General features: G+C 51.6%; 5 protein-coding genes across 5 annotated transcripts; 2 read left to right on the plus strand and 3 right to left on the minus strand.

The window, feature by feature from the left end:
- Positions 1 to 472: 472 nt before the first annotated feature.
- Positions 473 to 3263, plus strand: N7498_000031 (fungal specific transcription factor domain-containing protein; the record flags this gene model as incomplete). The annotated part of the gene is made up of 9 exons (XM_058447094.1): positions 473 to 504; positions 697 to 734; positions 1078 to 1352; positions 1408 to 1606; positions 1672 to 2072; positions 2146 to 2213; positions 2278 to 2446; positions 2787 to 2803; positions 2861 to 3263. 9 exons carry the CDS (start codon positions 473 to 475, stop codon positions 3261 to 3263), a joined length of 1602 nt encoding a protein of 533 aa, XP_058312505.1.
- A 265-nt stretch (positions 3264 to 3528) lies between these two features.
- N7498_000032 (flavin reductase family protein) lies at positions 3529 to 4600 on the minus strand (the record flags this gene model as incomplete). The annotated part of the gene is made up of 5 exons (XM_058447095.1): positions 3529 to 3621; positions 3698 to 3996; positions 4052 to 4189; positions 4261 to 4344; positions 4453 to 4600. Coding segments are annotated over 5 exons (762 nt in total), but the record flags the coding sequence as incomplete, so codon positions are not given.
- A 1477-nt stretch (positions 4601 to 6077) lies between these two features.
- On the minus strand, positions 6078 to 8168 carry N7498_000033 (uncharacterized protein; the record flags this gene model as incomplete). The annotated part of the gene is made up of 8 exons (XM_058447096.1): positions 6078 to 6125; positions 6190 to 6611; positions 6671 to 7416; positions 7481 to 7550; positions 7618 to 7787; positions 7846 to 7847; positions 7903 to 7943; positions 7997 to 8168. The coding sequence occupies 8 exons, from the start codon at positions 8166 to 8168 to the stop codon at positions 6078 to 6080; spliced, it is 1671 nt and encodes a 556-aa protein (XP_058312507.1).
- A 573-nt stretch (positions 8169 to 8741) lies between these two features.
- On the plus strand, positions 8742 to 12334 carry N7498_000034 (putative NRPS-like enzyme; the record flags this gene model as incomplete). Its single annotated transcript, XM_058447097.1, has 2 exons — positions 8742 to 10772; positions 10841 to 12334. The coding sequence occupies 2 exons, from the start codon at positions 8742 to 8744 to the stop codon at positions 12332 to 12334; spliced, it is 3525 nt and encodes a 1174-aa protein (XP_058312508.1).
- A 195-nt stretch (positions 12335 to 12529) lies between these two features.
- Positions 12530 to 13956, minus strand: N7498_000035 (SDR family oxidoreductase; the record flags this gene model as incomplete). Its single annotated transcript, XM_058447098.1, has 5 exons — positions 12530 to 12886; positions 12989 to 13172; positions 13243 to 13505; positions 13576 to 13793; positions 13932 to 13956. 5 exons carry the CDS (start codon positions 13954 to 13956, stop codon positions 12530 to 12532), a joined length of 1047 nt encoding a protein of 348 aa, XP_058312509.1.
- Positions 13957 to 14079: the final 123 nt, after the last annotated feature.

Here is a 14079-nt window from a genome sequence, read left to right on the forward strand (position 1 = left end):
TGCTGCTTAACCTGTTTGGACTTAGCCCACACAGGTTCCTTGTCGAGATAACCATCACTCCTGCCATTGGCCACCTGACCATTCGAGAGTGCAGGCCGCCTAGCGGATTTAATACGGTAACAACTCTTGCTTGTCTCCTCTATCTCTGCCTGCCGGTGTAGCTTGCTACCCTGCCAGTCACTTCACTCCTCCTGCCCTTCTTGCCTGTCACCGTCTTATCAATGAATTCGAATGGTCTCCAGAACAGCATGCAGGTGCTTAGATCCCAAGCACCGATCAAGCTGAAGAGGGCATCGGTAGCTTGTCGACGGTATGGCCCATGACCATGACCGCCACGTATTTCGGGGCGAGGATCATTGACGATTGTGGAACCACGGGCTGACTTGAATTATTTTTCGTTGGAATGCATAGGTGCCGACTGCTTCGTATCAAGTGCTCTCATAGAAACGCGCAGCCGCCCTGTTGGAGTTGTATGGAAGCAGGCACCGCGGAAGCGGCTGGCTGGTGAGCTGTCGCAATCTTGCATTTGGTTATCCTTTTTTCGTGATGTAGCTTATGCTTGCCGCAGCTCCTTTCCAGTGCGCGGGGCCACCGACTACGACAGACAGGCAAGTTTCATACCCTGCCCCCGAGTGTCCGAGTTCCCAAGTCCAGTCTCCTGGTTTCCTATCTGCTTGCATGCTCATTGTGCCCCAGGTCCGGCGACGAAGACCCATCAAATCGGCCAATCCGAGGTGAGTCGCTGTCTGCGAACCATTCTTCTTCATCCTTCCACTGGATGTCGTCCGTGGTTTACACAGCCATGGCAGGTTACCGACCGACACCGCACCAGAACGAGCCTCTTCGAGTGCACTGTCGCTGTCTTCCAAGTCAGACGAAGGTCCGCCTTTATTGGTAGAGACTCCCGTCATCACCAACGAGCTACAGACATCCGCGGCTGCGCTTGAGATCATCCCTCCTCTGCAAGAAGTTCTAGAAGGATGAAGAACCTTCATCTCCTCTTACTATCAGTTGGGTAAGTCAAGCCTTTGCCGAGCAACACAAATGGCACTCCGGTAGTTGCTCATGTCGCTGCAGGTTTCATTGCAAAGGCTCTATTTCTGGAGAGGCTGTCCCAGCAGCCGAAGCAGTCAGATCTGTTCCTCATCTACAGCCTCTTGAGTGTTGCGGCTCAGTTCACCCCTTCGCTCAGGAGCAGGTATGGAGGCGGCCGCAAGGCTACCGAGCTCTTCATGGAGAGGGCCACGGCTTGGAGTCTCAAGGCTCTTCACCTGCCGACGACGGAGCATACGCAAGCCTTCTTCCTTCTTGGACTGGCCGAATGGGGTAGTGATGACAGAAACCTCAGCTGTGTAAGTATCTTACCCTTGCTTACTTTACACGTACGAGACTGACTCGATGAGCTAGATGCACATGGGCATTGCTGTTCGAAGTAAATCTCCAATAACTCGCCCCTATCCGTATGACAAGTCTAATGGCATTTTCGTGGTAGTGGCAAGCATTCTGGGTCTTCATAGAGAACAGACTTACGACCTTCCCCTAAACCCTACCGCCACTGATATCGTCGAATCGGAAGTAGCTAGGCGGACGTTCTGGGTACTGCAAGGTAATAATGACACTACCTGGCTGCTGATCAAAGAAAAAGTTATGCTCACATTGCCCCTCTGGTAGGACAAGAAAGCCTGCACTGTGATGCCACGGTACCCTCCGCCTTTCCGTTGCGCGACTTGTCCGTGCTACTTCCCTGCGAAGAGAACGACTTCGCGTTTGGTCGCCGCGCCACGACAAGAGCAGCATTACCAGGAACTTTTCCTGCGCTGAGAAACCCTCATCTGGTGTGCCTCCCGGAGAGGTCGCTCTTCGCGTCACTCATACAGGTACAAAATCTCTGGGGCCATGTGGCTCGGCTGACACACCCGACGGTGGACAACTTTGACGAGGCAACATGGAGTCCGGGAAGCCATCACACCCTATTGTCGCATGTCTTGAAAGAGTGGGAGGATGGCCTCGATTCTCGTCATCGTTGGTCCATGTGGAATCTCCGTGGGTTCAAGGTCGAGAACCTTCACTGGGTACGTGATGCAGGCCTGCCCACCTTTTCCTTTTTTTTTTTTTTTGTTGTTATTGCAAACTAACACCCTATAGGGCTATCTGTCTCTCGTCATGATCCTGCGACTGTGCAACATAACTTTGAACCGCTACTATCTTCGACAGTAGGTCTTTGCTTCTTCACTGTAACTCCCTCAGTCCTGCCAGCTAAACGTGAAATCCTACCAGGATCATGACTGCGCTTCTCAATCCCAGTGACCCAAGCGAAGACGGAGCGCCACCGGGTTATTGGGCCAACATGTCGCGGAAGCTGTTCCTACACTTGTTCGAGATGGACAAGCAAATCGAGGCCTTTACGCGTCTTCGGGCTGCCGACGAGGCTTTCCCAACGGAATTGGTAACGTTTCCCAAAATCTCACTAACGGCGCCACATGGAAGGCTGACACCAAGTCACAGTTGTTCTGTATCTACACGTGCCGGTCATTGGCTTTGCATGTGTGGAACTATCCAGAACGTTTGTACCACTCTTAGTGCCGAATAATGAGTTTGAGATGTTAAATAATAACGTATTGTTTGAATAGTCTGCCCGGAACTGGCTCCTCAAGCTGAGGGCATGTTCCACCGAGCCATCGATACCTTGAATCAGCTGCGATATGACTGGCCCATGGCTCAGCGGTGGGAAAACGCCCTCCGCACAGCCTCAGCGTCGAAGCTTGCTTCAACTTTAAGCCCCACAGAAGGCGTTGGTAGAACGGTAAGCATTTTTGGAACCTTCCCCATCATCTAATTACAGCGAGCTCGCCGTGTAAAGCAGTGTCGGTCAAAAACTGTATCCTCCACTTCCCGCTGACGGTATGCTCTCTGGGTCAGGGACAACCATTGGCTTCACAAGCGACAGATGCTCCTCGTCCAGGGTCTGCGTGGAGAAACTCGGCGGCAACCTGTCAACTATCGCCGCCGGCGTCCTCGAGCGGTCAAATGCAGAACCTCGTGTCCAATCCGGGATTGCCTGGGACACCACACAGCGGCGAGAACCAGGCCAACGAGTTGACTGGGCAGCCACCGGAGCAGCTGCCCCCCTGGCTACAGGCAACGGCAACGGCATCGCTCCAAACTCGGGTTCTCGAACGCCGATGGCATTTGGACTTGATCATATGTGGAGCTCATTCTCCTACGGCGATATAGAGTTCCGTCTCCCAGAGGAATGGGCGTGAGAGAAAACGTACCTGACGCTGAGGCTATTTTATGCATATAACAGTGGCATTGACTTTAGGTGACTGGACTTTCTGCGCTTTGGGTTATGGTTCTCACGGTTTTGCTTTTTGGCACTTCTTGTCGCATGCGATCAATATCTATTTGCATTTAAATGAGGCATGATTTTGGTCTCAATATATGCTGTTCTCACGCTCAACTTTCCACTTCCAGCCTCTTCTACAGTTGTCCGCTACCACGCAGCACTCTGCCTTATCTCACTTACTTTTGGGCCTCCTCCCATCTCGGCCGAGAAATCGTGCGAGCGACGACTGTCTTTCCGTATGTTATGCCACCGAGTCGACTGATAGGCTTTAGAACCTATAAAGCAAGTGTTTCATTAGTATATGCTACCCACGCTTATGAGCTTTCCTCGGTGACTCGGAGCATCACGAACGTCTAGATCAATGCAGTTGCGCTCATCCAGGGCGTCTTCTCGGACCCAAAATCGAGTACCTTCGATGATGGCCATTGTGCCGCTGGTGCTCCCGGGGGTTATGCGGCTGTCAAAGTCCACAGTTCGGGACAGTTTCCCTTCGATTGAAAAGATGGACTCCTTCACGCGGGAGGGTCCCACGGTTGTGCTGGCTGCTTTGGTTAACCCAGACCATGCCCATTCAGATTTGCCATAGGGGGCGTCGAGCGAACAAGCATTCGCGGCTTCGACAAAGTTCTCGGACACAATATTGATGACACCTGGATTTCGCATCAATCTCTGGAGCCGACTTCACCGCTAGTAACTATCACTTACACTCCCCACTTTCAAGCAAATTGCGGAGGCTATCCTTGTGGCCACCACTGTCTGGTGTGGTAAACCCTACTATGAAGATTGGAGGGTCTACGTTCACCATCTGAGAGTAGCTGAACGGTGCCAGATTTGACGACGTGCCTGCTCGGTGAGGACAGTCCATTAGCCAAAATCCTGCATCCGGCCCAGGAACTTCAGCCACGGCTACCTACCATCTTTAGACTGTGTGCTGAGGAGGGAAATTGGCCGTGGCACAAAGCCCGAAATCATGAGCTTGTAGTTTGCCGCAATGGTTCCTATTCACCTACCGATCAGTTGGCTGTCGTAACACGAGGCATCACGATGTATAACGCGTTTGCTAACATATCTGTATTACAAACGAGATTTGGGGTGCTGGAACTAACTTCCTAGCCCATATGGATCGATCTCTATGCACTTCTTCTCAGATGTCGTCGCAGTTGCTCCGTCTCCAAAGTGCCATGATCTGTCAGACACTCCATTGGCGGGCTTGGTCTTGCTATTGGCAATTGATGAAACTTGCGAAGTGGCCATGGTGAGTAGATCTAAGTCGTATGTTTGCTATACGGGAGACAATGTAATGCAACCACGCACGAAAGTAGGAGTATGCAGATTACTAGACGATTCAGCGGTACAAATCCTCATTTAACTTGTGATTATCGACAGCCAGGAGCGAGGCGTCGTCTCACTCGCCCTGCGAACCAGGCAAAATAAGGGTCTATTGCTTTATCGTTATCAGACGCCATTCGCCATGCCGTGGTCAATGGCCCAAAATTCATCGGCAGGTTCTAGGCCAGTTATCAAGATAGAAGAGAGACTACGGAGTATAGGGTCTCACTTTGTCGATGTTTAGCAAATTCAAACCTGGCTAATAAGAGTAACTGGCACTCCGGCCGGCACTCCGGCCGGCAGCCCGGCCGGCACCTCTCGCCACCCTACCTGTACTTTGGCCCCACGGTGTGATGTGCGTAGCGATCTTTAGACTATATCGGGGGGATGACAAAGAAACCCGATGGATAGCCACTTTGAGGTAGGCCGCTGCCTATCAACATCCAGAGGCAACTCCTAGGTTACTCTCTGCGGCAAACAGGCACTACCTGTGATGGCGCGGGGAAGTGTGTGCAACCGTTGTCCTGATCGTCCTGCCAATCGGTAGCCAGCCTTGAAGGAACAAATGTTATCAGGCTTCTCGATCCTTTGCGGGGAACCTTGTAAATGCATGATGGCACATTGTGATACGTAACTCATAAGATTATGGTGGCGGATGATATGCAGTTTCCGCCCACACCGGATTGTAGTGCAGGTAGAAGCGGTAGGAAAGTGTGCCCAGGGCTTATTCGACGAGGCACCGAAATAAGACCATGTAAATCAGATCAAAAATTGTATCGGAAATTTCCCGACTGTTTGCTGCTCAAGGTCATGCACAGCCGTATAGCTCGCGCCTGACCCTCGTTCCACACTGCCCGTGGCTGCCATTATCGTTCCGGGCTACTTACGAATCTGCCCATGCATCTTCCCCAGCCAGCACTCACATAGCCTCAGGGATGCAAGGTGCATCGTAAGCTAGTGTATGAAGCAGCACTATCCCAGGGCATGTCACAATTTGTGATGCAAAGCCATGGCCACGGTACCAAAGCACGTGCTGCAGAGCCAAGCTCAGTACAGTGCCTTGGTCGTTGCATCTCGGCCGTGGGGCTCTTTACAATGACGAGAAGAGAACGTGCCAAAGTCTCGATACCGCGTGGCAGTCATACTAACGGGCAGAGTAGTCATGAGCTTGACGTCGTATATGATGCTTCTCGGCTGAATGCAGAGGCCTGATCTCGTAGTTTTCTGACCCTGGTTTGCCTCCCCAAGAAGGGCAAATTTGTCTTCAAAGCATCCGTGCCCATTCGCTACCTATACCGAGTAATGGACCTGTCGGCACGCCAACCCTGCCCAGAAGCTCATCAAATACATAAATTCAGACGGAGAGTATTATTGTGCTCTGGTATGTTGTTGCGTTCTTTCGTCACTTCTGAACATTGTGTCTTCTTGCCCCTACAACAACAATATCGCTCTATGAAAATGTAACATATCTAATTGGCTATCCCATAAATTCAAAAACTCAGATAAGAAAGTACCCTTCTCCACGCAGGCTTAGAATAGTAGGAATCCAAGAAAAGAATATCATCTTCCGTCAAGGGTCGGCGGCCAGTCTGCAAATCTGCCTTTGCAGGATTCACAAACTTGGTGCGACATATGACCTTATAACTCAAGTACACGGCAAGGAAGATTGGTACGCCAAGAAACGTCTCGAAAAACACGGTAGGGCTAGTAGGCACACCGATTGGAAATAGACTTACGTACCCGGTGCTTAGAAGGACGAATAGCGATGTGTGGAACAGGTATACGGATGTCGCCGGGTACGCAGAGAGCTTGAAAGCGTATGGCAGCTTCCAGGCTGAATCATTCTGCACTTGGATGGCTTTTCGTAATCGCCAGTTTGTGATTGCAATGAACATCCACGCCAGCACGTAGATTGTTGCTGCGATGGAGCTAAACCCTGTAGGAGTTGTTAGCAGACGAGATGAGATGCTCACGGCTTGACGCGGGTGTGCTTACAAGTAAAGATGACTGCTCCAGTATTGGAGCAGTTGATAAATGTCATGGTGGTAGACCATGCCGCAGTAAACAGGAGGGACCAGTACGGCCGGCCCTGTCGGTCTAGTCGGCTGAATACACGCGGGATCATGCCCATGGTAGACATAGCCGTCATCACTCTGGACGACACGTATACGGACTCCACACCGAGAGTGACGAGGCCGAGGATAATGATGGCATTGAGAATGTCGGGTAGGACCCTGATACCCGCGTTAACAAGGGCAATAGCAAAAGGAGACGCAGCCACCGTGCCTGTAGCCAGAAGTCGTGGATTGTTGTACGGGACAAGGATGCCAAGGAAGATGGTCGATGCTCCGTAGAAGACGATGATGCGCATGAAAAGGTTTTTACACGCACGGGGCATGTCCCAACGTGGCCGCTGGGCCTCTCCGGCGGTGATACCCATGATCTCCTGTCCGCCAGTAGCCCATACGGCAAGCAGGAACGTTTGGGCAACGCCTTTGAAGCCGTTCGGGAAAACGGGAAGCTTGGTGTAGTTGTCGCCGTGATCAGTTGATCCGGTCGGCCCGGCCCCAGCAATCATAGCGATGCAGGCGAACAGCATGATGAACATGGCGGTTATTTTCACGGCAGCAGTGTAAAACTCGAACTCGCCGAACCACCTGCTGGGGAAGCAGTGGACGAAGAAAACGACGAAGAGGTACATGGCCATGCATGCGGCGGTTGGTATGGACGTTGTCCAGTACCTGATTTCATGGTCAGTCAGTTCCCAAGCATCTGGTGTTGTAGCTGTACGGGGTTACTACTAACATGAGGACAACACGAACAATGACACCTTCACTAGCCACCACAGTCATCCAAGCAAACCATTCACAGAAACCTGCGACGTTGATGTTGGTTAGTATTGGTCCAGCCATTTTGTTACACTCCCACCAGGATTGTCATACCGATGGCAAATCCCAGAGCTGGGTCGACAAACCGCGCGGCATGGTCAATAAAGCTCCCAGTGGTAGGAAACAAACAGACATGCTCCGTCAAGACATTCATTACGGCCAAAGCCATGGAACAGATGAGACCATAGCCAATGATAATAGCCGGCGCTCCACCATAGTGAAGCCTGGCATGATATTCAGCAATCGAAGCGATATAACGGTCGACTAAGGATGTCCACTCACGCCTGCGGTCATGTTAGGAGATCTTGAAACTGACAGCTGAGAAGGCTGATTACATACCTTTCCAGTACCGATGAAGATGCCGCTGCCAAGACAGCCCCCTAGAGTAGATCAGTGTCTCGTCCATCCTAGTTCATCAACGAGTGGCACGAACCCAGGCAAATCATCTGAACATGGCGAGCTTTAAAGGTTCGGTGCAGTTGACGGGCGGTGGTAGCCTCAGTCCAGCCCTCCAGTTCTTGGCCATTATTGCTGCTGCTGCCTGCCTTGCTCACCACCCCAGATTCTCCAACGACCTTTATTTCGCTGATAGTTTGCGGATCCATCTGATATACCCTGAATGAGGAGAAGCACTGCTCGGTGCAATAAAAATACACAAAGGGCACGAATTGGATAACAATGGGTAGGAGGATCTCTCAGGTCAGAAAAGATATCGAAGCGATAAAGCGAGGCGCTCTTCTTCTTCTTATGCACTGTTAGGAGAGGAATGCAGATGTTGGAATAGTGGTACCTAGAGTTACCTGTCCATACGGCTCCGTAGTCCTACGATAGATAAGCGCCAAACTGAGCTATTTCTCCCAAACGCTTTCGGGCCTAGTGGCAATTGGTAGATGTGTGACTAATAGATCGGCCGTAATTATGAGTAACATCCGGTTTGCCTGCCCGTTGAGATACATACCCGTTGAGATACGGATAAGACAGAACCTTATCTTGGAAGTCATCAAGAGGTTCATGGACAGTCCGGTCTCGGAAAAAGATCAGGCATGTGAGGACTTTGATGAGGCGCAGTCACGTACTGCACGATATAAACCGGCTGGGACAATATACAGACCGCAAAGTCTAACGATGCTAGGTTCACTCTCAATTACCCTGTAATTCAACAAGTGCGAGTCACGAATATGAGCGAAACCATACAGCACACTGCTCTTGCCAGCGTGGCGCGCGCAACAAGCATCTTGACCGACGACAACTTGCCACGCACCGTCGATGAACTCATCAGGACCCAAGTAAAGATCATTCCAGACAACCAAATCATCTCCCATCCGACGTCAGGGACCGACTACGTTGACTACAGCCTCCAGCAACTGGCCACCTTTGCCCACCGCGTCGCACAGCAGTATCGGCATGTCTTTCCACCCCGGAACGACTCTTCCGAGAAGGCTAGCGTGGTCGCCCTTGTTGGAGTTTCCGAGCTCGATTACATCGTCACCATGCTGGCCCTGACCAAACTGGGCCACTCGGTGCTCTTGATGTCACCTCGTCTGACAAGACCGGCGTATGCTCATCTCATGACCACCACCGTCTCGACGCACCTCGTGTACAACTCGGCGTTTAAGCAAAAGGCCACCGAGCTCCAGGAAGAGTTTTCTGACCTCGTCGTCGCCGAGATGCCAAGCCTCAAGGACTACGGTCATTCGGTCCTGAAGACTGACATAAGCGCCAATGCCTTGATGACCCCTGGCCTGAGCCTCGATCGGGAGACAAGCCAAGTCGCTTGGATCTTCCACTCCAGCGGTTCCAACGGGATGCCGAAGCCCATCTACATCACTCACAAGGCGGCGCTGCGCAACTACCGGCGTGATATTGAGTACCTCGGTCAGCGCGTATTCCTCACATTGCCCGTGTTCCACACCCACGGCATCAGCAGCGTGTTCCGCGCGTTCATGAGCGGGCAGAAGATTTACATCTTCAATGCTTCACTCCCTCTCACCAAACAGAGCCTCATCAACAGCGTGGAGGACCGCGGAGTGGAGATTTTCACCACAGTGCCTTATGCGCTCAAGATTCTCTACGAGTCGGAGGAAGGTGTTCTGTTCCTCAAGTGCTTCAAGTTTATCAACTTTGGCGGCGCGCCGTGTCCAGACGAGCTGGGAGATGCTCTAACAGCCCGAGGAGTGAAGCTGGTCACTGTGTATGGAATGGGAGAATGTGGCCCTTTGATGACCTCGTGGAGGTCCGATGGGGACCTTGCTTGGTCTTATCTCCGTCTGTCAGAAGCTGCTAAGAAACACCTCCGCTTCGAAGATCAGGGAGACAACACTTATGAGCTGGTGGTGGGTCCTGGATGGCCGTCTCTCGTAGCGAAGAACCGGCCGGACGGAGCGTACGCCACGCGGGACTTGTTCGTGAAACACCCGACCATGGACGCGTGGAAGTACTCTGGCCGAATCGACGATGTTATTGTCCTGGAGAACGGCGAGAAGGCCAACCCTCTACCGATCGAAGGAGCTGTCCGGCGAAATGAACTAGTTGCCGAGGCAGTGGTTATCGGAGTCGGCAAGCCACACTTTGGCATCGTTATCATCCTTTCTGCAGCAGCCAAGAACCTCTCGCACGACGAAATCCTCAACAAGTTCTCTCCTATTATCGAGGAGTATCAACAAGTGCTGCCCACCTACGCGAAGATCAGTCGAGACATGGTGATCTTGCTCCCAATCGGGACCGAGTACCCACGTACGGATAAGGGCACTGTGATCCGTAAGGCTTTCTACAAAGACTTTGAGAAGGAAATCGAGGAGAGCTACATGGACAACGTATCATCTAGCTCAACTGAAATTGGTTCAGAGGAAGATGTCCACGATCTGATTCGGGACACCACGCGGACGGTGCTTGGCCTTCCCGAGGATCATGAGGCCCTAACTGATGAGGCCGACCTATTTTCCCTTGGAATGGATTCTCTTCAAGCTAGCCAGCTACGGACTGTCTTGGCGAAGAATATCTTTACAAACGGACAGAGACTGGGAATGAACATTGTCTTCGACAACCCGTCCATCCTTTCTCTTACGCGGTTCATCCGAAGTATCCAGCTTGGCACTGAGGGCGAGGGATCCGAAACTGTTGAAGAGCAGATGCAGAACTTAATCGAGAAGTACGGACGCTTTGACAGACCAAAACCTCGAGCATCACTCAACTCATCGGTGCAGTCAGTGGTGAGTATATCATCCCTATTTCCGGTTCATTGATACGCTTGAACCTGGAGGCTAATATATAACTTGAGGTCCTTACCGGGGCAACCGGCTCTTTAGGCGCGCATCTGCTAGTGACTCTTATACGTTCGCCATCTGTCTCGAACGTGTACTGTCTCGTACGGGCCTCCACGGATCAAAAAGCGACAGCTCGGGTTATCGACTCACTGCGACAGCGAAGAATCTACCATACACTCTCTCTCCAACAGCGCCGAAAAATTATCGCCTTGACGGCTGACCTGTCTCAGCCAACACTTGGTTTACAGCCGCAGCAGTACAGCAAGATCGTGGAAGAGGTTGCCAAGGTATACCACTGCGCTTGGACCGTCAACTTCAACTGGAGTCTTGCTTCTTTTGAGAAGGTCTCCATTGCAGGACTGAGGAATCTCATCGACCTTTGTCTGAAGGCCCCTGGAGTGCACCCTGCCCAGTTTCTGTTCGCTTCCTCGGTGGGTACCGTTCTTCGCACCAAACTGCCTGTCGTTCCAGAGGCTCTCCCAGACGATTTCTCGTCTATGCAATCTACCGGATACGCTCAGTCCAAGCTGGTCGCAGAGCACATTTGCCAGAATTCTATCGAAGAGGCCGGAGTTCCAGCTCGCGTCTTTCGTATTGGCCAGGTCACAGGCGATACCAAGCATGGAGTTTGGAATAGCACCGATGCTGTCCCTCTTATGATCCAGACAGCCACCACTCTGGGCATTTTGCCTGCAATAGACGAGCATCTTCGTTGGCTGCCGGTTGACCTGGTTGCGAAGAGCATGGTAGAGGTTGCGGACCATGATCCTGCCATCGGGACAGGCCCAGCCTTTTTCAACATGACCAATCCAAAGACATTGCATTGGACTAATGACCTCATCCCTTACCTTCGACAAGCTGGACTCCAATTCGACCTTCTCGAGCCTCCCCAGTGGGTCGAACGGCTGCGTACCAACACCGACCCGGTTGCGAACCCAGCCATCAAACTCATGGATTACATAGAGCGGAATTACAACAGCACGGCTCCTCGTCGCAGCTTCGACTTTCAAGTTGATAACATAACCAAGCTTTCAAGCACATTTGCTGACATCAACGCTCCCGACCAGCACCTCGTAACCAAGATAATCCGGTATCTGAGCAATTCCGCCTGGGCTCGGGCCACTGAAGGGATAAATCCATCCGTAATCGTCTTAAGTGGCACTCCCAAGACTACCGAGGTCGCCCATGGTCTGGCTACGACCCTGTCCGCAAGAATCAACTCGGCGTGCGAGACTGGCTACTCCTGGTTGTGTGCCAACCATGATCACAATGGAGCAGACCCTGCCAAGTCATCGTCCGTGGTTGATGCAGGCATGCTCACGAGGGTTGACCGCGATCTTTTTCGCGGCAGGGCTAAGGAGAGCAAAATGTTTCTGGTGGTTCAAGATGATCGAGAAACTTCAACGGAGTTTGAGTCAGCGGCCGACGACGAGTTCGATGTAGTCCCCTTGGATGGAAGTTTGGGGCAAGATATTTTGATTGAGACTGCGCTGGGATTTGCACAATAATAAAGCACGACGGATATATCTTCAATTGGGTTAGTTTGTTGAAGCCCAAGGTTTTACAAAGCTTCTCTAGGGGCCCGGAACGTCTAGTCCAGCTACATACAAGACATTCTCGGACTCTGGATTGTTCAAGGGTATTCACTAAGAGGCGGGCGAAGTGACATATGCCAAAGATCCGCCATTCATTGTAGCTTAATTCTATGACAGGGACACGCCGAACGGGTAGTTCTCGAGAGACCGAGCAAAATTGACGATGCAGTCATCCAGTGGCCGAAAGTCAACACCAAGCAACTTCTTCACCGGCTCAACATCGTATCGGTACAAGCCCTGTGCAGGATAAACTCCTCCAGACGCAGAAAGAGTTGGCGAGTGCTCGGCTGCGTACTTTGGGAAATTCTCATGAAGAATCCGAACGATCTCCTTGTTGTTGAAATACCCTGGCCCAATGACTAGGAAGCGCTTGTTGGCCACATCTGTCCCTGCTTCTGCGGCCTTGACGTGCGACAAGGCCAGATCTCGCACGTCTACCCAGAGGTAAAAACCTGTATCTGGAATCTATTCCAGATGAAAATATGAATTAGCCAAAGTCCCTTGCGATACGGGCCAGTGCAGTCATGAGAGGCTGCCCTCCGTGTGTTCCAAGGCAAGGGTACTGACCTCGTTTCGAGCACCGCCAGTCATGATACCCCATATTCGCTTGTTAGATGTGTTGAGACCGTCGAAAGACTTCAGCGAATGCGCTACCGGGCCAAACACGAGTGGGGGGCAAAAAGTGACGAGATCAAAATTTGGCTTTTCCTTTTCAACAAATTCCCAAGCCCCTCGTTCCGCAAAGGTTTTGCTGCCTGAATTGATGCGCACGGTTAGTATAATTGGAACGCTGTCGGTAACAGGATTATGAACCAACCAACCTCGATATCCCACGAAAGGGGTTGGTAGTAGCCTCCTCAGGAGTAACCGGATTCCAGTCTTCTGCCGTATAGGTATGGTCCCAACTGACACCCTGTGCGTCGTGGGCCACCGCAACGAACGATGATGTAAGAATGACTCGTCGTACCGAAGGAGCGTTGCACTTGATGGAGTTGAGGATGCCCACGGTTCCTTTCACGGCGGGGTCTATAAGATCTCGCTGGATATCTTGAGGGTTATAGTAATACGGCGATGCGGTGTGAATCTAAGCACCACGGAATCTCGGTAAGTTGATCATACGCAAGGGAATGGGACTGGGTGATATCATCACGTACCACAATGGTAAATGGCGGATCTGCCTTAATAGCGGCCTCGAAGGCATTCTCTTCACTGATGTCTCCTTTGATGGCGAAGTCTAGTTTTGATTTGGAAACTGCAGAAAAACGCTGTCGGATCTGGCCTGCCTTCTCTTCACTCCTGACAGTGGTCACGACACTATGGCCACGTTCTAGCAGGAGTGAGAGGATGTGAGACGCCACAAACCCACTGCCACCTAGAAGTTGAATCTTGCGTTAGCGATCCAGATCCGCTTTGTCTTGCTAGATATGAAACATTATGGTAGCTCTGATCAAGGTGACCGAATCTTTTTGGTCTCATATTCACTCAGGCTTTGTCCGTCAGGAGCTCTTACCAGTGAGGAGAATCTTAGTAGGCATTATGGTAGCTTGAGCCTGCTGACATGGACATGCGTCAGTGATAATGCCAACTGCTGCTCAAGCTTCTGAATTCTTATAGGGTCTCTGCCGTAGCCGGAAACACTTTATGCGGCTTTATACGGC

Source organism: Penicillium cinerascens (genome assembly GCF_028974065.1).
Source record: "Penicillium cinerascens strain IBT 15544 chromosome Unknown contig_16_segment0_segment0, whole genome shotgun sequence".
In the NCBI taxonomy this organism is placed as follows: domain Eukaryota; kingdom Fungi; phylum Ascomycota; class Eurotiomycetes; order Eurotiales; family Aspergillaceae; genus Penicillium; species Penicillium cinerascens.